Source organism: Balaenoptera physalus, assembly GCF_965194825.1.
Source record: "Balaenoptera physalus genome assembly, chromosome: 11".
Classification (NCBI taxonomy): Eukaryota; Metazoa; Chordata; class Mammalia; order Artiodactyla; family Balaenopteridae; genus Balaenoptera; species Balaenoptera physalus.
In genome coordinates, this window is record NC_138896.1 from 19775311 (window position 1) to 19798139 (window position 22829).

The 22829-nt window shown below is 44.2% G+C and overlaps 2 protein-coding genes across 9 annotated transcripts in view; one reads left to right on the top strand and one right to left on the bottom strand.

Moving 5' to 3' along the window:
- Nucleotides 1–7603, top strand: part of ALDH5A1 (aldehyde dehydrogenase 5 family member A1) — a 29502-nt gene extending 21899 nt beyond the window's left edge. For 3 of the 4 annotated variants that reach the window (XM_082415183.1, XM_082415184.1, XM_082415186.1), the window contains 2 exons: nt 2120–2178; nt 4151–7603. In XM_082415183.1, the coding sequence (XP_082271309.1) occupies nt 2120–2178; nt 4151–4356 (265 nt within the window). In that variant the 3' untranslated portion in view covers nt 4357–7603. Of the gene's footprint in view, nt 1–2086; nt 2179–4150 lie in introns of those variants that run through there. The other variant, XM_082415185.1, reaches the window with a different exon arrangement.
- KIAA0319 overlaps nt 1–22829 on the bottom strand; it is a 92735-nt gene that overhangs the window by 4180 nt on the left and 65726 nt on the right. For 4 of the 5 annotated variants that reach the window (XM_082415160.1, XM_082415158.1, XM_082415161.1 and 1 more), the window contains 5 exons: nt 21760–21902; nt 19959–20081; nt 18627–18717; nt 16712–16803; nt 10997–14171 (listed from right to left, as the gene is read on the bottom strand). In XM_082415160.1, coding sequence (XP_082271286.1) covers nt 13993–14171; nt 16712–16803; nt 18627–18717; nt 19959–20081; nt 21760–21902 — 628 coding nt within the window. In that variant the 3' untranslated portion in view covers nt 10997–13992. Of the gene's footprint in view, nt 1–460; nt 603–5376; nt 5459–9234; nt 14172–16711; nt 16804–18626; nt 18718–19958; nt 20082–21759; nt 21903–22829 lie in introns of those variants that run through there. The other variant, XR_014251302.1, reaches the window with a different exon arrangement.

The following is a 22829-nucleotide window of genomic DNA, read 5'->3' on the forward strand; positions in this document are numbered from 1 at the left end:
ATGAACTGTGTGTTCTTATGTGACCTTTTATCTCACAGTCACAAGTAAATAATAATTTACCTGCATAAAATTCTAGCTTCAACACTTTGAAGATGTCACACCTTGGTCTACTTATTTCGAGGGTTGTCACTGAGAAAGCTGATACCTGGTTCTTACTCCTGTGAAGGGATATGCTTTTTCTCTTGAGAGACTTTTAAAATTTCTCACGACCTTTGACGTTCTTAAATTTTACCATGGTAGCTTGGGTATGGCACACTGTGAGCTTTTTCAGTCTGAGGTCCTAATGTCTTTCTTTAATGTCTAAAGTGTTTGTTTAGACCTGGGAAATTCTTGGTCATTATTTCTCCAAATATTTCTCTCTCTTCTATTGCTAATGAAATTTATAGATTAATCTGACATTGGGGAAATGAACCACTTGGAGAACTTTCATCTTCTTTGTTTTAATAATTTTTTTTTTAACCTGGAGTATGAACTTGACATTTTCCGAAAGGATGCAGTGGTTAGGAATGCAGGCTTTGGAGCTGAGTTGGGTGTAGATTCAGGCTTTGCTACTTCATACCTGTGTCCCCTTGAACAGGTTAACTTCTCTGAGCCTCAGGGTCCTTGATGGGAAAAGGAGTAAAAACTAGTACCTGCCTCACAGGACAGTTGTAAGGTTTAAATGACATAATGTACGTAAAGCACTTAGCACATTGCCTGATATCATTATGGTTGTTCTTGTGTAAATAAAGCATTAGGTCAGGGAGGGGGACACAGTTGTTACTAGGGGTCTCTGGTTTCACACTTCTTCTGGGACACAGGGTGGTGGGAGCACCACCCACGTTAGCACAGAAAGGTGAAAATCCTCAAGGATGTCACAACTGATGATGTGATGACTGCATTTTCTTTTTATTTATTTATCTGGTTGCACTGGGTCTTAGTGGCTCCAGGGCTCCTTAGTTGCGGCATGTGGGCTCCTTAGTTGCAGCAGGCAGGCTCCTTAGTTGTGGCACGCATGTGGGATCTTGTTCCCTGACCAGGGCTCGAACCCGGGCCCCCTGCATTGGGAGCTCAGAGTCTTATCCACTGTGCCAGCAGGGAAGTCCCGATGACTGCATTTTCGAGGGGCAGGTGGGCAGTGAGGACATGGGTGATGCCCTGTTTTCTGTTCTCTGGCGGGTAGAATGGCTTGCTCTCTACAGGTGGAGAGCCAAGCCCTGGGAGACACAGCTGGTCATCCTCGGAACAAATAATTCTCCTGGGGTCACCCTCCTTGACCTGCCCTCCCCCAGAGCGCTCTCTTCTCTCCCAGTCGTCCTCTTGCGTTGACTGGGGTCCGCCAGCTCTGCCCGGTGCCTTCAGAGGGCCGGCTGGCTGGCTGCCACTGCTGCTGGACCCCGGGATTGAGGAACTGTGAAGCGGACAATGTTTCGCCCCCAGTTACAGTTCTGGGGCAACAGAAAAAGGCCTCTGAAATGTTGTTCCAGAAATACGATGATAAAGCTGGAAGAGGCTGCATAAGGCTTCCACACTAGCAGTCTCATTTCCAAGGGGAACAGACCCCAGCACCGTCACACTGTTCAGAGCATAAGTGGTGGGGCCGACACTAGAGCCCTGGGCCCCAGTGGCCTCTAGATGTTTTCCTTCTCCTACATTATGGCTGCTTCTAAAGTAGTTGTTATGATCGGTACATTTCTTTCTTTCTTTCTTTTTTGGCCCCACCTTGTGGCTAGCGGGATCCCAGTTCCCCAACCAGGGATTGAACCCGGGGCCACAGCAGTGAAAGCGTGGAGTCCCAACCACTGGACCACGAGGGAGGTCCAATCGGTACATATTCTTCTTCTTAGTAGGTAGCAAGAACCGTAATCCTTTTCTTAAGGCGTTTTGTTCGACATTCTGAATACTCCGCAGTTCCCTGTGTGTCTCCCGATCTCCTAGAGGAGATGAACTGGTGTTGATCCGAGCTCGCTAGCCTTGAACTCTGCTGGGTTGCAGTGAGTGATGGTGTTTTCCTCTGTACTCTCTGCAAAGCTCTGATTAACCCCTCGCCCTTATTTGGGAAACAAATCAGGAGGAAATCAGCTGGTTTTCCTTACTCTCCCCTTAGGGATTTTGCTGATGACCCATCTTGACTTGGCAGGTTTGATACAGAGGAGGAGGCGGTGGCGATCGCTAACGTGGCCGACGTCGGGCTGGCAGGTAGGCGTCCGTCCTCGCTCGGTAGCTGTCATAATCACTTCTCCAGCTGATGCCAGGGTGGCCTTTTAAACGTCACCCTGGGTTTTGAGAAGGCAACTTCACTGGAGCATGTGTTTCGTTGCTTTCCCAGGGGCGAGCATGGGCTTGTGTAAGTCCGTGTTCGTTCGCCTCATTCCCGGATGCAGGATGGGGGCTCCCTGGTTGGAGCTGGGTATGGTGGTGGGAGAAGAAGCAGTGCCGTGTTTCAGGTGGAGAATCACACGCACCCTGTAAGTCCCATGTTCCCAGAGACTCGATGCCTGGAAATTCCAAGGGCTTTTCCTCCCATTTTGTGTGGCTCCTGGAAGCCTGAACAAAAGAGATAGCGCCCGACCTCACAGAGAGCATCAGGGGCAATGAAGGAAGCCTCACAGAGTATCTTTCAGTTTGGACATGGACAAGGTGGCCACAGAATGTACCCTGTGACCCTGACAAAATTATATGTGCATAAATGCACTCAACAAGGGCTTCCCTGGTGGCACACTGGTTAAGAGTCCGCCTGCCAATGCAGGGGACACGGGTTCGAGCCCTGGTCCAGGAAGATCCCACATGCTGCAGAGCAACTAAGCCTGTGTGCCACAACTACTGAGCCCGCGAGCCACAACTGCTGAGCCCGTGTGCCACAACTACTGAAGCCCGCGCACCTAGAGCCTGTGCTCCGCAACGAGAAGCCACCGCAATGAGAAGCCCACGCACTGCAACGAAGAGTAGCCCCCGCTCGCCACAACTAGAGAAAGCCCACGCGCAGCAATGAAGACCCAACACAGCCATAAATAAATAAATAAATAAATAAATGACTATTAAAAAAAATAAGGCATTAAAAAAATGCACTCAACCAATCTGTATTTAGCGTCCAGAGTGAATGAAGTGCTGACGAAGATACGAGATACAGCTGTGCTCTACTGGAGCTTCCCCTCTGGGTGGAGGAGAACTGTTGATAACCAGAGGAAGGACGTCCACACCGTAGGGTCCCTTACTCTGCTGCTGAGACTGAGTCTGCCCCTACTCAAAGAGCCTAAAGCTGGAGTAAGGTGTGCACAAGTGCCTCCATAACGCCGAGTTTGGTATTCCTTTCGTCCCTTCTCGATGGGATGGATGGTGGAGGAAGCCACGCTCCGAACCAGGTCATCAAAGATGGGCAGCATTCTGGTCGTGCAGAGATCGGAGGGGAGAGATTCTGGGCAGAGGGGGACCAAGGGAGTTAAGAAGTGAAGTAAGATAGGACAGAGAGGATTGGGTGGACAAGTTTGGTGACAATGGCTGGAATAATGGAAGATAAAGCTGAAAATGTTGATTGAAACCACATTAGGGAGAGTTCACATACCCACCAGAAATTTAACCTTATTTATAGGTAACAAGGAGTCCCTGGAAAGTTTGGGTAAAAATATCACAAGGATAATCTAACAGACGTGTGCAGGATGCATTGAACAGGAGGCCACAGGAGCGGCGTTCATTATTGTTAACAGTCCTGATAGGAGATGGTGAGAGCATTAGTGACAGTGGAATAGAAGCAGAAAGATGATTTCCAAAGGTTTTGAGATGAAGACATGCACAGGACCAACTCGGGGCTCCGCGTGGGAGCAGGGAGGGTTCCAGGCCCGCATGACTAGGCAGATGGTCATCCATGGCATCTTCAGCTGTGGACATGATGTCTTTAATCAGGGGTCCCCAACCCCTAGGGCCGCAGACCGGTACCGGTCCGCGGCCCATTAGGAACCGGGCCACACAGCAGGAGGTGAGCGGCGGGCAAGCGAGCGCAGCTTCATCTGCCGGTTCCCGTCGCTCCCCATCGCTTGCATTACTGCCTGAACCATCTCCCCCTGCTGTCCATGGAGAAATTGTCTTCCATGAAACCAGTCCCTGGTGCCAAGAAGGTTGGGGACTGCTGTCTTTAATGACTGTTCTACATCCATGTCCTTTATCCCCATGACAGGTTATTTTTACTCTCAAGACCCAGCCCAGATCTGGAGGGTGGCGGAGCGGCTAGAAGTCGGCATGGTTGGCGTTAACGAAGGATTGATCTCCTCCGTGGAGTGCCCTTTCGGTGGGGTGAAGCAGTCCGGCCTTGGGCGAGAGGGCTCCAAGTATGGCATTGATGAGTATCTGGAGCTCAAGTACGTGTGCTTTGGAGGCTTATAGGATCCTTTAGTTCTTTAAAAAATAAAAAAGGAAGCTTCCCTACATGTATGGGGACATGCCATCCATTATTTTAAATAAGCCCATAGGGTATCTGACTTAGGAATTTTTTAAAGTTAATCCAATCCTCATAATCCTAAGCAGATGCAAATCCTACCCCTCCCCTTACCTGACTAGGGACCAGTATATGCCATGCGCCTGAGGCCGCAGACTCCCCGAGAACCAGCGTAGTGTTTATAGAATGAAGCCCTGGACCCCACCACGACCCCGTCTGCCTCAGAGCAAAGTGCAGCGTGAGGCCAGCCGGCCCCCGCAGCCCCATGGTCACGGCTGGATCACTGCCTGGGCGATGCCGCAGCCAGCACCCACATGGCTCCGGAGCTTAGACCCGGAGGGCTGCAGGGGAGCCCCCTGAGTGTGACTGACGGGCCAGTTGGGGTGGTGAAGCACCCCTGGCAACCTGCCAGCTCAGCACTAAAGACACTTGCTGGGTATTCCGAGGTGTTGCTGCAGAGGCTGAACCATTCATTTTTTAAGACTTCAGAAATAGCACGGAATTGCCTGTGTTTCTTTGACATGAAGGAACCCCTCTCCCTTTTTCGACCATTTTTTAAATTGAAGTCTCCATTGTCCTAAATTAACTGCTTAAAGATTCTGTTTTCATTTCTGTGCTGTTTTCCATGTCATGTTGTTTCCGTTAGGAAATGAGCCTAAGCATAAAGTAAAGCACAGCAGCAGCAGCTTGGTGGGATGGATGGCCCACAAGTAATGGCCTGGCCTGGCTTTGTCCCCATGGATGTGCCATTCAACACCTCCCCCCCCCATCCCTCAGGAGAGTGGAGATTCTATACATTCTTTATTTAGCTCCATGGGCTATTGTGAGCCTCAGAGAAAGTGAAAGTCTTTGCCAAAAAGTAAAAATTCAGTGTAAGTGCAGGAGTCGTCATTATTATGAGCGGCACCTCCCAGCCCCGCTTGGGTGTCCGGCAGTGTTTGCCAAGGTGAGCGGAGGTTGGTACCCACCTGCCCAGCACCTGAGCCTGAGTGAGGGCTTGTCACCTGCAGCCTCTGCTATTTCTGTTCTTAGGAAGTGCTGCTCCTTCACCTGCAAAAGAGCGAAAGCACTTTCACGACAGTAATCCCAAAAGGAAAAAGAATTTCCATAATTGCCAATTGGAAGACGCATGAGGTTTTGCCCTTCAGGCACCTTTTATCCAATAAGAGTTTTTATAGTTCATCATTGAAAAAAAAACAAAAACAAAAAAACCCTATGACCACTGTTTCCTGTCACTCTGAAAGGAAAACTCTGATTAAAAACACACTAGGCTTTTCTGTATCATGTCTCCGTCTGTCCTGATATACAAGGAAAAGGAATAAAAGCTGTTCCTGGTGGAATAGACAAGGATGAAGCACCTCCTTTTCCACTCTCTCTGTGTGCACACTCCACTGACATTCTGTGGATATTCTGGGGAGGAGAAGGAAAACATGAATGAAAGTAGTGCTAGAGGCAGTCACTCCTGGACCCAGCTGGGATGTAGCGTCCCTCACTGAGCCATGGGGAGCTGAATAGCTAAAGGTCTGAGATGTCCCTGTGCACAAAAGTACCACGGCTAGTCCTGGAGCTGCCTTGTGTTTGCCCTGGGTTACATCAGCCATCTCCCCTAAGGCCCAATAAGGAATGAGCTGAAATCCACCTCCTGGTAACATGCATTGCTCAGACCCTGTCCAGAATCACGTACGCATCGTATTGACAGTGAATTTCTACTTTTTAGTTTTAGGGTTGTTTTATGTAACACCCTAATTACTTAATATTTGGGTGTGCCCATCTGTTTTCTATTAACGATAAAAATGCTCTAACACTAGTTTTTAGAAGTCTGGAATACTGGTGCTTGAAATGTTTGGAGGAATACATTCAAATACATTTGTAACTTAGTAAATCAGTGAATGTCTTGGCTGGGTGACAGATTTTGAGTTTTCTAGTATATTTGGCTCACCAGGTACATAAATTGAGGGCCAGACACTCATTCCAATATCTTTGATTAATTTTGGAATTAAAATAATTTGAAAAGGAAATAGCTTACTGTTCAGTAAAATTGTTCTGGGTTGTGGGGAAAACGGAGAAGTATTTTTAAATGAACATTTTGGGGGTTATTTTTCAATAAGGTAACCAAATGTGATGGATTTTTTAAAAAATGTATGTTATAACATGAAATAGAAAAGGACCATTAAACCAGGGTTTGGCTCACAGCCCATATCTGGCCTGCCATCTGCTTCTGTACAACCCAGAGCTAAGTATGGTTTTTATATTCCCAAAGGAGTGGTTGGGGAAAAAAATCAAAAGAATAGTATTTCATGACACGTGAAAATTTTGTGAAATTCAGATTTCAGTGTCCAGAAATAAAATTTTATCGGAACCCAGCCACATCCATTCATTTACCATATAATCTATGGCTACTTTCTTGGCAAAGTTGAGTATCTGCAACACAGACAGTATTGCCCACAAAGCCTAAAGTATTTACTCTTTGGCTTTTTACAGAAATAATTTGCCAACCCCTGATCTAAACCAAGAGGGAGATATTGACCTTCCCCTGTTTATGAGGCATTATATCATTTTACTGAACACCTACTGTGTAAAAAGTACTTTTCTGGGCCTTGCTCCAGTGAATTCTCACCAAGAACTTCCCAGCAATTTTCACATAACTCATATGAAATTACCCAGAGAATGGGAGTCTATTGGCCTTGAAAAAACACTTCTCAATTTACTTTCCCCAGCTATGCAGGGATTCTCATTTAAAAAGCTCCTCTGTACCTATTATCTTTATCCATTTGAGTAGCTTTTAAATACAATTTTATGTCAAGCGCTGGTTCATCTACCTTTATTTTTATGGAAAGACTCAGTGAAAGTAAAGATCAGATGCAAATAACTCTATTTTATTGTAAACTTGTATCATTAACTTTAAACTGTGCCACATGACTGCCTTCTCGGAAGGCTGGAGCCCAGGGTTTTAACTGTTCTCGAGCAGCTATGGTAGATAGCGTTTTACTTGAATGATATTTATGCTGTGATTTTTTTCGTGCTGTATTTTATGGGATAAAACTTGGGAATAAGTGTAGTTGGAAGTGTGGAAATATTTTGTTTTTTAAACGTGCACATAATTCATTTTTCCAGTTTTTGATAATTGCATGTGTGTGTCAATGTCTTGTCAGCAGAGTTGTGCGTGTGTAATTAATAAAGGTTGAATTAACAGAATTTCCTCTTTTTATGTCAAGGTTTCTGGTTTGTGGGGGTTTTTCTTGCCAGTTCATCATTTGAGTTTACTTTGGAGATTATTAGACCAGTTTGGATATGTATGCCACCCCAAAATATGACTGTAGGAGTTCAGGACATGCCACCCCAAAAGATGCCACTTTGGCATAGGTTTTTTGTGAGCTGAAGGCAATTAAGAAGCAGATACAAGAAAAGCCCTCTCTCTTTCCTTCCCCCTCCATTTGCCTAAAAGCAGGATACAGATTTATAAAGGTGCTCCCCTCCCCGCATCAGGAGGGAAGGACAAAGGTTAATTCCCAGAGACAACTTCAGGCCCAATCAGCCTGGAATCTAAATAACAAATTTTACTAACTAGCCTTTATCTCCGCCCTTGAAAGCCTACAGCTGCTTTCCTCTGTCCTGTCATTTCTCCAGAGATTTATTGTTCTTTGTTGAAATGCTCTGTCAGCTGAAGTTTTAAGCCACCTCTTCGAGTTACTCATTTCTCCCTGAGTGTGTCCCATGTTTACATGAGATATACATGTTAATAAACTTGTTTTTCTCTTGTTAATCTTTCATTGCAGTGGTCTCAGCCAAGAACTCAGAAAGGTAGAGGGAAAATTATTTTTCCTCTCCTACATGTATAAATGGTGCTCCCTTTACTAGTCTGTGAATCTCTTGGGCAGGGAACCTGCCTGTGAAATTTGGTACCCTAGCACCTTCCTACAGGACGGCCTGTAACAGGGAAGAACGTTTTGCATTCTATTACAAGTTAATCACTAAAGGGATGTTGCCTATGAGCTTAAACTATACATAACGGCCCATCTCTGGGAACCCTGCTTCCCAGGTAATGAGCATTAAGCTAAAATACCTTTGTTTAGCTCACAGGAAACATCCTGACCAGGCCCACCTGTGAATGACTGCAAGGAGGAAGAAATTAACATATCCCCTACAGAGGCTGACCCGAACCAGGAAATGTTTGACTTTACTCCCTCCCCTTTTAGTATAAAAGAAGCCTGCATTCTAACTCAGGCAAGATGGTTCTTTGGGGCATGTTCTTCTCGGTTTGCTGGCTTTCCGAATAAAGTCGTTATTCCTTGTCTCTTAATTATTGGCCTGTTGTGCAGTGAGCAGTACAAGCTTAGACTTGGTAACAGGCCTGTCGTATGGTTCGCGCTCATTAAATGTTTACTGAACTAAATTGAGAATTTACCTGGTTTGCAGGTGTGGTTGCCTAAGAAAGGAGTAGCCTCCAGCTTTCTCAAATTCACCAGCTTCTCTCCTCTACATGTGCTACTGTTATCCATTATGTACTTTTTTCAAAGGCTGGCTTTTTTTGGATACAGAAATGTATGAGGAAGACATTTCTGAAACCCTGCCATTCAGATATAATCACTGTTAATTATTTAAACAGCATATCTTATATTTTCATCCAGTATTCATTTATATTCTAAGAAGTTTCACGTGGCCTCATTGAATCCAAATTGTATCAGTAAGCCTTCAACAAAGGTAAGGTTTTCTCTGGAAGAAAGAATACACATCTCCCTTTGTCATTCCACTTATTGCATGCATTTCTCTTAACCTGCTTTTGATTTTTAAAATTACTTTGTTACCAGGAGAAACGATCCACTTACCTCTTGTTGACCTGAAACAAACAGACTCCCAAATATTTCTCCAGCAAAATGGGTTTATTTGGTATCGGCAGAGAACTGCAAAACAGTGCCTGCAGCCATGGCAAGCCACTTGCAAGCCCCCCCCCCAAGCAAGGGAAGGAGAAGACTTTTATAGGGAGGAAAGGGAAGTTGGGAGGGTTATAATTAAAAACTTCGTGACTTTTCATTGGCTGAGTCCTTACCAGGAAAGAGAAGTCTTCCTTCTTCCTGTTGGGCTTTACTATCATCACAGGGTGTGAGAACTCCCCCTTCTGGTCGCCCGACTCTATTTAATTGAAGTCTGTTCATTTTTTATACTCTCAATTTGTGGGTTTGTTCAGTGCTTGGCCTAGGCCTCTGCTTAGAAGCAAGTGTATTTTCATCTTCCTACTATTTCTAACAGGAAATTTTCACCTGTTACAGCTGCTTTATCTCTGATTTAGCTTGCAACAAATTTAAAAAGCAAATTAGTGTGGTTTTCATTAATCAAGTGTGGGAAACCTGTCTGGAAAAAGAACAGGTCCTGCATGGTCTGAGTGTTGAAAGGCTACAGGGATATTCTATTTGTGCGCTACTTATAAATGAGTGGAAATGGATTTGGAAATTGGTGGTCTGTAAATTTACCTATAATCCATCCATTTTATCAGCTAACCAGGAAGGAGTAGCCACAATTTAGACCACAGACAACACCACTGTCCCGGTGGTTTAGTGGACAAGGACGTTTTTCAGATGTTCTGTCAGATTATATAAGGCTATGTGCTTTTTCCTGTTGTGCTAAGACTCAGCACTGCAACTCTGGGCTCATCTTCAGAACAGAGGTAGTAACTCTCACCGTGTAGCCTTCAAATAAAGGAAGCTTGGCTGTTCGCTAAGCTCATCTCAAAAAGGGAGGCTCTATGGACCATTTAGTGGGAGAAATGATGGTTTTGCCTTTTTAAAAAACTTGTTCCTGACTAATGGAAACGCTTCTAGTGTTTCGCGATTAATCATGAATCTGTATGTTTCCCCTCAAAATCTTTTGACTTTTTATTTTTAAATACAGTTGTCCCTCAGTATCCGTGGGAGATTGGTTCCAGTACCCCCATGGGTCCCAAAATCCACCCATGCTCAAGTCCCTGATGTAAAATAGCACTGTACAGTCGGCCCTTTGAATCTGCGGTTCTGCATCTGCGGATACAGAGGGCACAGTGTAATTATAAGTTCACAGGAAGTTGCAAAAGTAATAGATTCCTGTGTACCCTTCACCTAGCTTCCCCCAGAGCTTAACATCTTACATAACTAACACAATATCAAAACCAGGAAGTACATACCGTTCATATGATCTTTATACCAATTTCACCAATTTTTCCATGCAAGAGTCACACGGATGATGGAAACTAGATCAGGGGCTGTAGTTTAAGCACACACACCCCTTAATCTAACTTGCACCTCCCCCAGCTGAAGGCATTTTCCAGCAAAGGGTAGACTACCCATTAATGTCAGAGAAACCAGGGGAATGTACTGTTTTGGCAGCCGGCAGGCAGCCGAATCTAAGCAGGGGAGCGAAGACAGGCAGCACTGAGCACTCTCAGTGCCTCCCCAAATCCTGCCCCCCATGGGGAGGAGGGAGCCAGGGGTGCTACTCTAGGCTCCAGCAAATTTTTTCTGTAAGGGTTCAGAGAGTAGATATTTTAGGCTTGGGACACAGTCTCTGTTGAAACTACTCACCTCTATTGTTGTAGCACAAAGGAATGAATGAGTGTGCCTGTGTTCCAGTAAGACTTTATTTATGGACACTGACATCTGAATTCCATGTGAGTTTCACGTGTCACAGAATATATTTTTTTTCAACCATTTGAAAATGTAAACACCATTCTTAGCTCACCGGCTGCACAAAAACAGGTCGTGGGCCAGCCTGCTGCCTCCTACTCCAGGGAAATCCCTCCACACAGAAGCGTAAAGAATAAGTATTCCCATCCTCCACAACAACAAGGAGGCGTTATAGAGAATACAGACACCTTTGTTCAGATTAGCATATATGTTTAATAGTGTTATATTGGAAATGATACGTTGTCAATACATGGGGAAAAGATAACATTAAAAAAACTAAAACCAAGACTTCAGCCAAAGCAGCTAAGAATCTTGTCAGCCTGTGAGCCCTACCAACGCCCTCTCCCACATTCTCGGGCCCCGCTTTTCTCATCTATCCTGAGCTCCTAGTGAGCTTCATCTTCCCAAGGCCCTTAATGCAAAGTGCACAGGAGAAGAATGTTGGCTGCCATTCCACCTCGCGCTCTGCTCCTCTGATGACAAGAGAGGACCCACTTTCTGATCACTGGTGTGGTCTTTATTTCTGCTCCACCATAGATTCAAGATCCATCTGTGGTGGAAAGATCAGACCAGCTGGGCTGGAGACAGAAAAGGAGGAGTGACCTGGAGGGGTGGCCCTGGAGGTGATCCAACAGAAGAGTTGAGGCAGGCTTGTCTCCCTTTGTCTTTTGCTTTCTTCACAAAGGGAATCCTTGGTCCTAGGAACAGAACTTCCAAGTGGTCCAAAAGGTCCACCAGAATTTGCCCTCCAACACTTGGAGGTGGGAGTTCTTTGTGTAGGGGAGGAGGGTGGAAAGCACGGACTTTGCAGCTTACAAAATTTGCATCCGATTCCTAGATCCACCACTAATTGGCCGTGACCTTGAGCAAGTTACTGAACTCTCTGGGCCTTCATTATGTGCAACATGAGAATAATATCTACTTTTCCAGGATAACTGTAAGGATCAATGGAGTATGTAAAATAACGTGTATAATGTACATAGCACGTAACAGATGATCACTCCCTTCTCCATCACTGTGCTCTACTGACCTCATATTGAGGCTGCCATCCTCTGTGCCAGAAATTTCCAGTTGTGCACAAAAATAAAATAACCCTGGCCACTGGGTAGGGCAGATTTTAAGTGTATGAAGCTAAATATTCATGTAAAAAGCATCACATTTTCCTTCTAACACCATCGATAGTATTGAACCGGCTGGCTATACAGATAGTGTAGACATAAGCAGAGAAATTATTTTAAAAATAAAATCACACTCCTGTGCTTTTTACTTTTTTTTTGCCATTCCCTATAAAGTAGAATAATTAAAAATAAGACGGTCTCATGAGGATGAATATTAGCAGCAAGAACAAAAGCACCGGAAAGCTTAATTTTTTTCAAAGGCCCATGGGAACTGTTTTCTCTATTGTCCTGTCCCGATGATTTAAACCTGACAGTTTAATCACTTTGCTTCTCCACTTAGTCATAGCAAAGCAATCCTAGTTTTCCCCTCGTGTGACAGAAGCTTGTGCAACAGAATATTGCTTAGGTGTGGTCACGCTTGTCTGTGACGGGCCCCACCTCTGATTCTAATCTCTCCACAAAGAATGCCAAGGGTACCACCCAGGCCCCCAGCCTCAGGACCATGGGCGTCTGGGGAACGATCATCAGCTAACCAACTTGTCAGGCTACAATTAACTCCAAGTCCTTGCTCTGGGGTGCTGCTCTGTAGTTGGGGATGCTTTAATTTTTTTTTCACATATTTAAAATAAGATATTTAGTAGAAAATGGTTTAATAAATATATTTTTAAACAGATGAAGTGGATATCTATGTCAAGTTATTCGGGAAAGTACCTGTAGGGGCCGAGTATCATAAGCACACCATCCTCATTAAGACTGATGGTATTTCAGAGTCTGGGAATACAGTCGGCCCTCCCCCACCCTCCCACCTCTGCATCCATGGGGCCCACATCCCTACGGGTCCTGCATCCGTGGACACGGAGGCCCGACTGTATATATTACAAAGTTGCTGAGTCTTTATTCCTACTGATAGAGGTCCAAATGCATGGCCTATAGCACACACTCAGTAAATGTCTAAGGAACTAATAATCATTTTTCCTGTGTTTCATGTAAACTGGGGCTGAGAGAGGCCTCGGTGTGGCTCGTTTTTCTCAGAGAAAGAAAAGGTGAAACATGCTAAAATGCTACCTTCAACCTTCAACCTACAAGTCAGCAAACCCCACCTCCCTCTCTGTTGCCTCCAGTCCTCAGAATACAATTCTTATTTAGCTCTCGAACTTCCAAGAGCTGCTCTCTAGAGAGAGCACAGAAATGGCGGCTGGCCGTAGCGAAGGAGCGAAAACAGGAGAGCTGGGCTCTGTATGGGTGTCTCTTCAGCACAGAAAACTTGCTGGACAGAGGACAAGCCATTCCTCAGATAAAGTATCTCATATATATATATATATATATATATATATATATATATATAGACACACAGCCCTCGGACTCCAAGGGTCCTACGACAGAAACCACACTTGGAAAGTCGTCTTTAAAGGCAATCACAGCTCCTAAGAGAAACTGGCCCTCTTTACATCATGTTGAACTCATCCTCCACAAGGGTCTGCAGAAACAGGTTAATCCTTCTCTTAACATAGGAACATAACACTGTGCCAGCTACAAAAACACAAAACTCTTTTAAGTATATACCTTAGCATCTTACCCAACCTTTATTCCCATTGACAAGCATCTCAATTAAAAGAGCAATGTTTTTGTTTTGGTTTGTGTCTCAAAAACCCCAGGAAGACAGGTCTTTTAAAATACGGGGACACACCTCCAGCCCAGTGTGAAAGGATGGGAACACGCTATTCTAACAAGAGTTAGTTTTGTTTTTAACTCCCACTGACTGTCCTGGATTAAAGGATTCCTGTGGGCGTCCTTCCATTTCACAACCGCTCCATTATCTGTCCTTCGAGCAATAGCTGAAGCAAGCTCCGTTTCTGATGGATCCATTCATGCAAACCTTTGGATTCCCTCGCTCCATCCTCTCGCGGCTGAAGATTGTGTCCTGATCACTGTCAAACTCAGACTCAGACACCATCAGGCTGGAGTTGTGTTCTGTGCTTCGGTGCTTAATACCTAGGGAGAAGCAGACAGACGCATCTTGGGGGGAAGGGCATTTTCCCTCTCAGCTGTCCATCATTCTGGTCCCATGTACGGAGCCATGCGCACTGCACATGCAAAACGATCACTCACAACGCAGCAGGCGGTTGGGGTTTCCTAGTGAGTATTAACAGGGGCTTTGGAATCACTGCTGAGCTTGAGCCCAAGCTTTGTCACTCACCAGCTGTGTGACCCTGGGCAAGGTACCTAACCTCTCTGGGCTTTCAGTCTCCTCATCTATTAAATTAGGAGATAACAAAGCGTCTACTCCACGGGTTTATGGTGAGGGTTAAGTGAACTCCTGCATGTAAAGCTCTTGCCGGCATTTACCACTTAGTAAGCACTCAGTAAATGAAAACCATTATGATTTTACCACTTGTTCCCATCAAATATTTTTAGTAGAATATTTGATTGCTGGGGGTTAAAATAAGAGAAGAGATAGGTATGTGACCCCTGCTCTCAAAGAATTTATAGTGTCTAGCTAAGGATGTAAGACAAAGACGAGATGAGGGTTCATGACAGGCAAGAAAGTTTTAAAAATAAATTTTACATGAATCAAGAAGAGATAAGCGCATACTTATAAGCTTCAGGGATGGTTCACACAGGATGGGATTTGAAGAGAGTGAAGGGTTTGGACAGGAGGACAGTGGAGGAGCATGGAGTATGCGGAGGCATCCAGAAGTATTTGCAGAAAGCAGTCTGCAGCAAATGATTCACGTAGGAAATGCAAAAAAAAACCAAAGAGGCTGGGACCTCATAGAAAAGCACATGAATCCAAGGGAAGCCATGAAGTTTGGATTTTGTCCTACTAGCAAAAGAGTGACACGATTAAAATGTTGTTTTAAGATATTACTAAAACCCAGTGGCAGGACAGAAGGAAGAAAGAGGAGTAACTGGAGAGCCAGCCCCACACACGGAGCAGCACAGCACGGAGGAAGGGAGCCCAGGCTCTGGAGCAGACGGCCTGTCCCACCTGCCTTTGGCGCCTACTAGCTCTGTTACTTGGGCAAGTTGCTAAACTTTTCTGTGCCTCAGTTTCCCTTTCTGTAAAATGGGTATAATCATAGAGCTGTTGGCAGGATCGGAATTCAGTGGTAAAGTGCATAGAATGGTACCTCCTACATAGTAAACATTAAGTACCTGCTAACTATTACTGTTGTTACTATTAGTCCACAGGTGAGATCACAAGGGTCTGAACTAGGGTGGTGGTGAGAACGATGAGGAAAGACGGCAAGAGATTAGGCAAGACGGAGTGGCTGGAGTGGGGACAAGGCATCCTGGACCAAGCACCAGTGTCTGAGGTTTAGAGCCTGGTAATGAGGAGCACGGGGGCACTGTGAGTAGAAACAAGACTGTCAGAAGCGGGGAGTGTATTTTAGGAGGCAGGTGGGTGAGACAATGCACCCAAAAGCACTTTGAGCTCTTAGGTACAAAGTCTCTTTATAACACCTCTGATATTAATTATGTAATACAGATGGTGAGCACTTGATAAATGCACGCTATTATGTGGATTTCCTGAGAAGCTTCCCCTGCCAAAGGCCCGAACCACACTCTCCATACATGCTCAGTCATTCTGGCCCCTATGTTCCTACAGGGCATCGTCCGGCTTCTGTAGGACCCTGACTCTGGTGTAATTATCCTCCCCTGGGCTCTGAGCGCCCCAAGGCAGGCCCTGTGCTTCATTCTCCTCCCCATCTCCAGGGCCTAACTCAGGGTCTGTGCAGAGGGTAGATATGTGACATTTGCCGTGGACAACGTTCTGCATCTCACAACTTCGAAAGTGGTTACGGCCCTCTGTAAGAATCAGTTTAGTCATCAATCCAGAATTATGACAAGCCCATAGAATCAGTGCTAAGCAGCCTCAGAGGGCCAGAGAAGGTTCCTTTAGTCTCCAAGAGTTAATAAGTGAGAATCAGAGAGTTAACTGAGGTGGGCAAGAGGTAGCTCTCAGCATGGGGATCAATTCATGCTGTGAACAAAGTCAATTTTTTGTAAAAGCTTTTGTGTCCATCTATACCCATGGCTGATTAGCTAATGCAGATGCTGAAAAATGTTTGGTTTTGAAGTCCAAATGTTATTTTGCGGCATTTTGTGTGTGGCAGACCTAAAGGGAACAGCGGTCAGAGACGAGCCAGGGTGAAACAGCATCACAGGCCCCACCCTCCAACCATGAGTAGAGAAAAGCCAGGCACTGGGGACACCTGTTTGAAAAGCAGTCTTATTCCTGGGGTCATTTGGTTTGACCAATAATAGGCATTTCCTATCCCTCACCCATTCATGCCTCAAAGCACTTTGCCAAGATTTCATTGCATGTATGATACAACTATCGCCTCCCAGGTAGCAGATCCCCGGGATCGAAGTAGGTTGATTTTCTTCACAGAATCCCAGCCTCGCTCTTCCTCCCCGGTTAAAGTGCCCACTCCAGCCTGCTGTTCTCCCTTCACCTACGGTGACTCTCAGACACCTGGATCAAATAATGGAAAGGCACCAGGAAATCATCTTGGAGGCTGCCTTACCATATTTGGGCCTCAGCTCCATTCTTTCCTGGTCATCCATGTTATCCAGGATTGTGTACTTTGTTTTTTTCCTTATTTTAGTCCTTTTTCGTCTGAAAAGAACAAAGAAAAGGTCAGCTCAGATTCTCAGAAAGGGTAACTAGGATCCAGGATTTAAAACATGTGGAGGACACCAAAGGAAATGTTTTGCCTTTAGAATTTATTACGTTCTATTAATTGGCATCTTTTATTAAGGATATGCATACACAGCCAGATCTGAGTTTGGTGAGTCTGGGGTACATCGTGCATCTTGAAGAAACACATGTCAGAGTAAGAACGGCCCTACTGCTATCACCCTCCTAACTTCAGGCTCTCACCTAATCCTCAGGCTGAGGTGCCAGGGACCTTCCCAGAAACTCTCAATACCTGTGTGTTGGCCTAGCAAGCTTTTCTCCATGAGTCATTCCTTCCTCATAAAAACCTGGATTAGCAAGTTTTCCCCTGAACCTATACTATCCTGAGATGTCCAAAGAGGCAGGAATGAAAAGATGATGTAACTGGCAATCAGAAAAAAAACCCAACAGAAATTATAATAAATTCCCCCAAAGGAATAAGCAATAACTCAGTCAACACATAAAAACAACTGGGCTGATCCTATGTACCTCATCCTATGCTTCAGGGGATAATTTGAAAATACATATCAACACTATGGTAAGATATGTAGAGAACAAACAAAGGCAATTTTCTGATAGCTTGGTGATTAACAGCATGGGCCTCTAACCCTGGGTTTACTATCGGGGTGACTTTGAGATCATTTTTTTGTTACCTCTGTGATTCCATGTTCCCACCTGTAAAATGGGAGTAAGAACAGTCCCTTTCTCATATGGTAGATAGGAGGACTAAATAAGATAATACACAGAAAGCACTTAGAACCATTCATCACAATGGCAGATACTTAATAAATGCTCACAGTCAATCACTCTCATCATCATCATCCTCATCTACTTGATACAAATGTCACAAAGCTGCAGAATTTTTAAAGCCAAGCACAGCAGGGTGACCATCAGCCCAGATGGTTCTGGGAAAACTTAATGGGATGGAGGCCTCTAAATGTCTGTGCTCTCTTTCACCAGGCCTACCTTTGGGAAAATAACCGCAAATAAAACTAAAAAAACTGATAAGTGATCTCTGAAAAATAACTATTATTGTGGTATAACCATTATTTCTTTTTATCATGTCTTCTTTGGAGAGCATTTATAGAGTTCCATATAGGAAAAGTGGACCCAATGCTGTCTTCTAAGGACTTGAGTAATCACTGTTCCTACAAATCTCCTTATAGAGGGTCAAGCATGTGGTTATGGAAGGTTCGGACAACTAGGCAGCTCTGGGGCTTCTCAGCAGTCAGCTCCATGGGAAAAAAGAAGAAGGAAAAATCTAAAGCAAAACCTCTCTTTGGTGATAGTATTCACTTCGCTTAAAGTTTTGCATTTATGAAATAGAATTCAGGTAGATTAGATTGTTGCTTCACATACGTAAAATAATGTAAATCTACCATTTGGATCAGTCTACTTCTACAACTCCTTTCTCTACCGAGGGCGGATTAGTCAGGCCACTTAGGTACTGTTCTAGTGAACATAATGCGACACTGATAGAAAAGAGCATTAGATTTGATACAGAATCACTGAATTTTCTAGAAAATATGAGAGCTGCAATGAAAAAAAGCTCTCTCTAGTATTATTCTATTTAACTAGGCACATAAGCCTCGTGGGGGAGAATGCATGATAAAGTACTTTTAAAGTCGAGTTTCTCTTCATAAAAAGAGTGACTGTCAAACAGTTCAGCAGCTTCACAAACCCGAGCAAAAGCCGCTAAAACTGTCATATCACCTTCAATGTTGCGTCTTTATTTCAAAGACATAAGTAAGTGTGCCAGGTACCTCTTGCAGCAGCAGATGCAAAGCCAAGTTAAACCCCCTGTTAGCACGACAAGAGTTAGAGCCAATGTTGTCACATAGAATACACTCCACTCTGAAAAACAAGAAAACCAGAGTGGACATGTTACATACCATTTGCAAAACAGCTTTATTTCAATGACTCACAATGAATATTTCTGAGTCCTTACAAGCAAAGCCATCTGTGATGCTGCTACCACCTCGCCAGGCTGGTCGAGAGCTTAAGCAGGGTGAAATACAAATAAATCAAGAACAACTTAAAACCACCCGACTTTCATCCAACTGGTTCAGGGACCTCATGGAGCACATATTTCACACTGACCTGAGAACAGAATAATCTGAAAAAATAAATTCATCAGTTAAGAAGTAAGGCCTCTTAAACACCCATGAAAGTCACATCAAAATATTCATTCCAGAATCACAGAACCTCAAAACTAGCTCTGGCCTGGTTTGAATAAAGCAAGTAAAGTATTTGTATGGTCGCCTATGACATGAAGATGCTTTTCACAGAGCCAGACAGCCGCTCAGAAGCTACCTGATCTTCACTTCCCCCACACCTTGTGGAAATCCAAGGTAAAAAGTTCTGCACCAGCAACTCAGGAAGAGAGAAACCAATGGAGCAAAGACAAAAGGTTTACCTCTATTAAATGTTATACATGCTCCTTGGAATAACAATCCAAGGGCTGGCTATTTTCAAATTTTTATGTAGTAGAGAGTGGGAACATAATTTGGCAGTCAGCTCGTCCTAATTTTTCGGCCAATTATGTCCATCTACATCCCCAAGAAAACAAAATTACTCTTAGGAATAGACTGGCATTGAAATACAGTTCCCTCCTCAGAAGAGACTTAAGGGCACCAGCTTGGCCAGCTGAGGAGGTGGTTCCAATTTCTGGTGCCTGCTTGGGCAGACAGCCTGGAAGAATGGGCCAGTTTTCTTGTTCATCTGATTCCAGCCAGGTCCACACCAGGGACCACTTCACCAGAAGGTCACACTCAGCTCAAGCCAAGGCAGGTGCAATCTGGAAATGGGGACCAGGTAGCCCAAAGCAACCTTCTCAGCAATGCCAGCGATGGTTAGCCAAATCTGCTCTGCCAAGGTGAATCTCCTCATCGGGAAGTTTTACGAAAAGCCTTAAACACACCACCACGGTGAACTGTGGGGGGATCTTAACCCATCACCACGTGAGCTCGTTCGCTTGCCTTCGGGTGAGAAAAGGGTTGAATTTACAGCTGCAAAGCTAGGCAGATCTTTCTGACAGTTCAGAATGATTTGTCTGAAGGCTCCTCACCCAAAGCCACCACCACACCAGGACTCACCACAGTTGCTTTCCCCATCCTGGATATAACGCTGGATCAGGTTCTCCATCCACAACTGCGAGCAAATGCAGCGCTTTGTGATGGGGTCACAGTGACCATGGCCAGAACACTTCAGGAGGCACCCTGCAAGGAGGCGAGTGGGGCAGAGGTCACCATGGAGAAAAGGGGCTCCCTGGCTTCAGCTGTGTCTTTTCATAGCATAGACCCTGAACAGAGGCATCTCGTTGAATCAAGAGACTCCTACACTATGAACAGGGGTCCCAGGGAAAGTCTCTCGAATCGACAATCTCATCTGGAAGCAAATGGCAGAAATATGCCAACACCTGCACTGTGAAACAAAAGCCTTAATCATGTAGCAGAAACGTAGCACCCTTTGGCTTAAGAAAGAGAAATTCTAAGAATTTATCCAGTGAAAACGACTGGGGATGCGCACAAAGATTTATCTACATTGCAGCATTATTTAAAATCAACCTGACGGTCTGTGAGTAGAGGATTGGTTGTATGAGTTGTGGAACATATCTAGGATGGAGTACTGTGAGGTCATGAATATGTTATTGAGGGATGAATTTTAAAAGATTCGAGAAAATGATCATAATATGATTTGAAGTTAAATACCAGATTAAAAAATTATATATCAAATTATCCTGATTGTATTACGTGTTTCTAGAGACGGGGGAACTAGAAGGAAAAACATCAAAATATTAACAAAAGTTATCTTCGGATGGTGGGAATTCTAGACTCTAGCATCTAAAGGATTATTCTAATTTTTTTGTCTTCTTGGATATTCCAAATTTCCTACAATAAATAAATATTACTTTTGCAGCTAGAAAAGAAGGAGTTCTTAAAAAATTAATTTACTCCATATTACAAAGAAAGTCAATTGTGGATAGGTATACATGTGAAACAAATTAAATTTTACTCCCCAAATGGTATCACAGGCCCCAGTGTCTATTGAAATGACCCCTTTAACATAATAAGGGATTCATGTTCCTTGGAAGGTGGGGACAGAGACCTGGGATAAAGACCACATTTCCTTCCACACATATGAATGAGTTTGGTGCCAGGAAGAGGCGGCAGGCAAGCCACTAAGAAAAGCGGTGCCACTGGAGGGCACTTAAAAGCTATCTTAAATTTCCAAGAGTCTACATAACACCATGTTCACAACCTAAGGCACGATGTCCCAGGTCAATAAATTATATAAACATGGCTTTTCCAACCAATAACACTTATCTTTTAATACTGTTCTGACCATCTAAGTATGAAATCTCTGACAATGACCAGTATGAAAGAATATGGTTTTAAAAACAGACCATAACTGTTGTTTTTCTCCAGTTTCTCTCAAAGACAAAGCATATGTTGCAGGAAACCAGCTGGAGAAATAAATGCAAAACAAATCCCTGGATGCTAAAGCAAAGATGTCCACATGTCCTCTTTCTGTGCCAGTAAAACATAGCCACGATCAGCAAATCTGATTCTTTTAGAATATTCCCGTAGGGGTTGACATGGAGAAATTGGAAAGATAATGAAATATTGAACGTCATTCCTACTTAAGTCAAAAAAGACTATGAGACCTGGCTACTGTCCCGCCATATAGGAACCAAATCATATTTCACTTCCTCTGAAAAATCTTTTCCTTTAACCTGGGTAGTTACTTATGTTTCTATAAGACTCCCATTGCATTTAATGGGATGGGATGTCTAGTCCAGTGGAATCCAATTCTGAATATACAACAATTAGGTATTTACATTACTTGAACTTTAAAAATAAAAATAAAAAAGAATATTTCTGATAGGGGACATACCTGCTGTGTCAATCCTCAAGACTTTGAAAAGCAAGAAATCAGCCTTTTCCTTTGAGAGCCGCCTGTGCAGATTTCGGGCCACTTCCGCAGCTTTGAGGATCTTGAAAGGTGGCCCAGTCTGTACATAAAACACAATCACGGTGCTGCAGAGGAGACAGAGAGAGAGGCCAGCCACACGGTTACTCAGTGACCAATGTGACACACCCACTCCAGCCGTCTGACCTGTGGGGCTGAGAAGACAGACGGCCACAGCTCTGCCGCTTGGCAAGGACATAGGGGTGTATTCTGAGGGCCAAGGGATTGCTCGGTTTCCATTCACAAATAAAGGCTCTTTGGTCCCAGAGTTCAGCGGATGATAGATAGACCTTTGGATAAAAGGAGCAATGTATATGTGTGCGCAAACAGACATAACCACACACAGAATGAGAACTTTCAGACACATCTTCATTTTTACCTTTTTGTTGAGATATAATACACCTACAATAAAAAGTCACCCTTTTTTTTTTTTTTTTTTTTTTTTTGGCAGTGCTGTGCAGCTTGCAGGATCTCAGTTCCCAGACCAGTGATTGAACCTGGGGCCAAGGCAGTGAAAGCCCAGAATCCTAACCACTAGGCCACCAGGGAACTCCCAAAAGTCACCCTTCTGTAGTGTACAATTCAGTGGCCTTTAGTATATTCACAAATTTGTGCAACCATCACCACCATCTAATTCCAGAACATTTCCATCATCACAGAAACTCCACACCCATTAACAGTCACCCCCATACCGCCCCCCAGCTCCTGCCAACCACTAATCTACTTTCTGTCTCTGTAGGTTTAATTATTCTGGGCTTTTGATATAAATGGAATATATACGAGGCATTTTGCATCTGGCTTCTTTCACTTAGCATAATGTTTTCAAAGCTCATCCAAGTTGTAGCATATATCAGTATTTCCCCCTCCTTTGAATTGCCAAATATTATTCCATTGTATGACTATATCTCATTTTATTTATTCACTCATCAGTCGATGACATTTGGATTGTATCTACTTTTTGGCTATATGAATAATGCCACTGTGAATGTTCACGT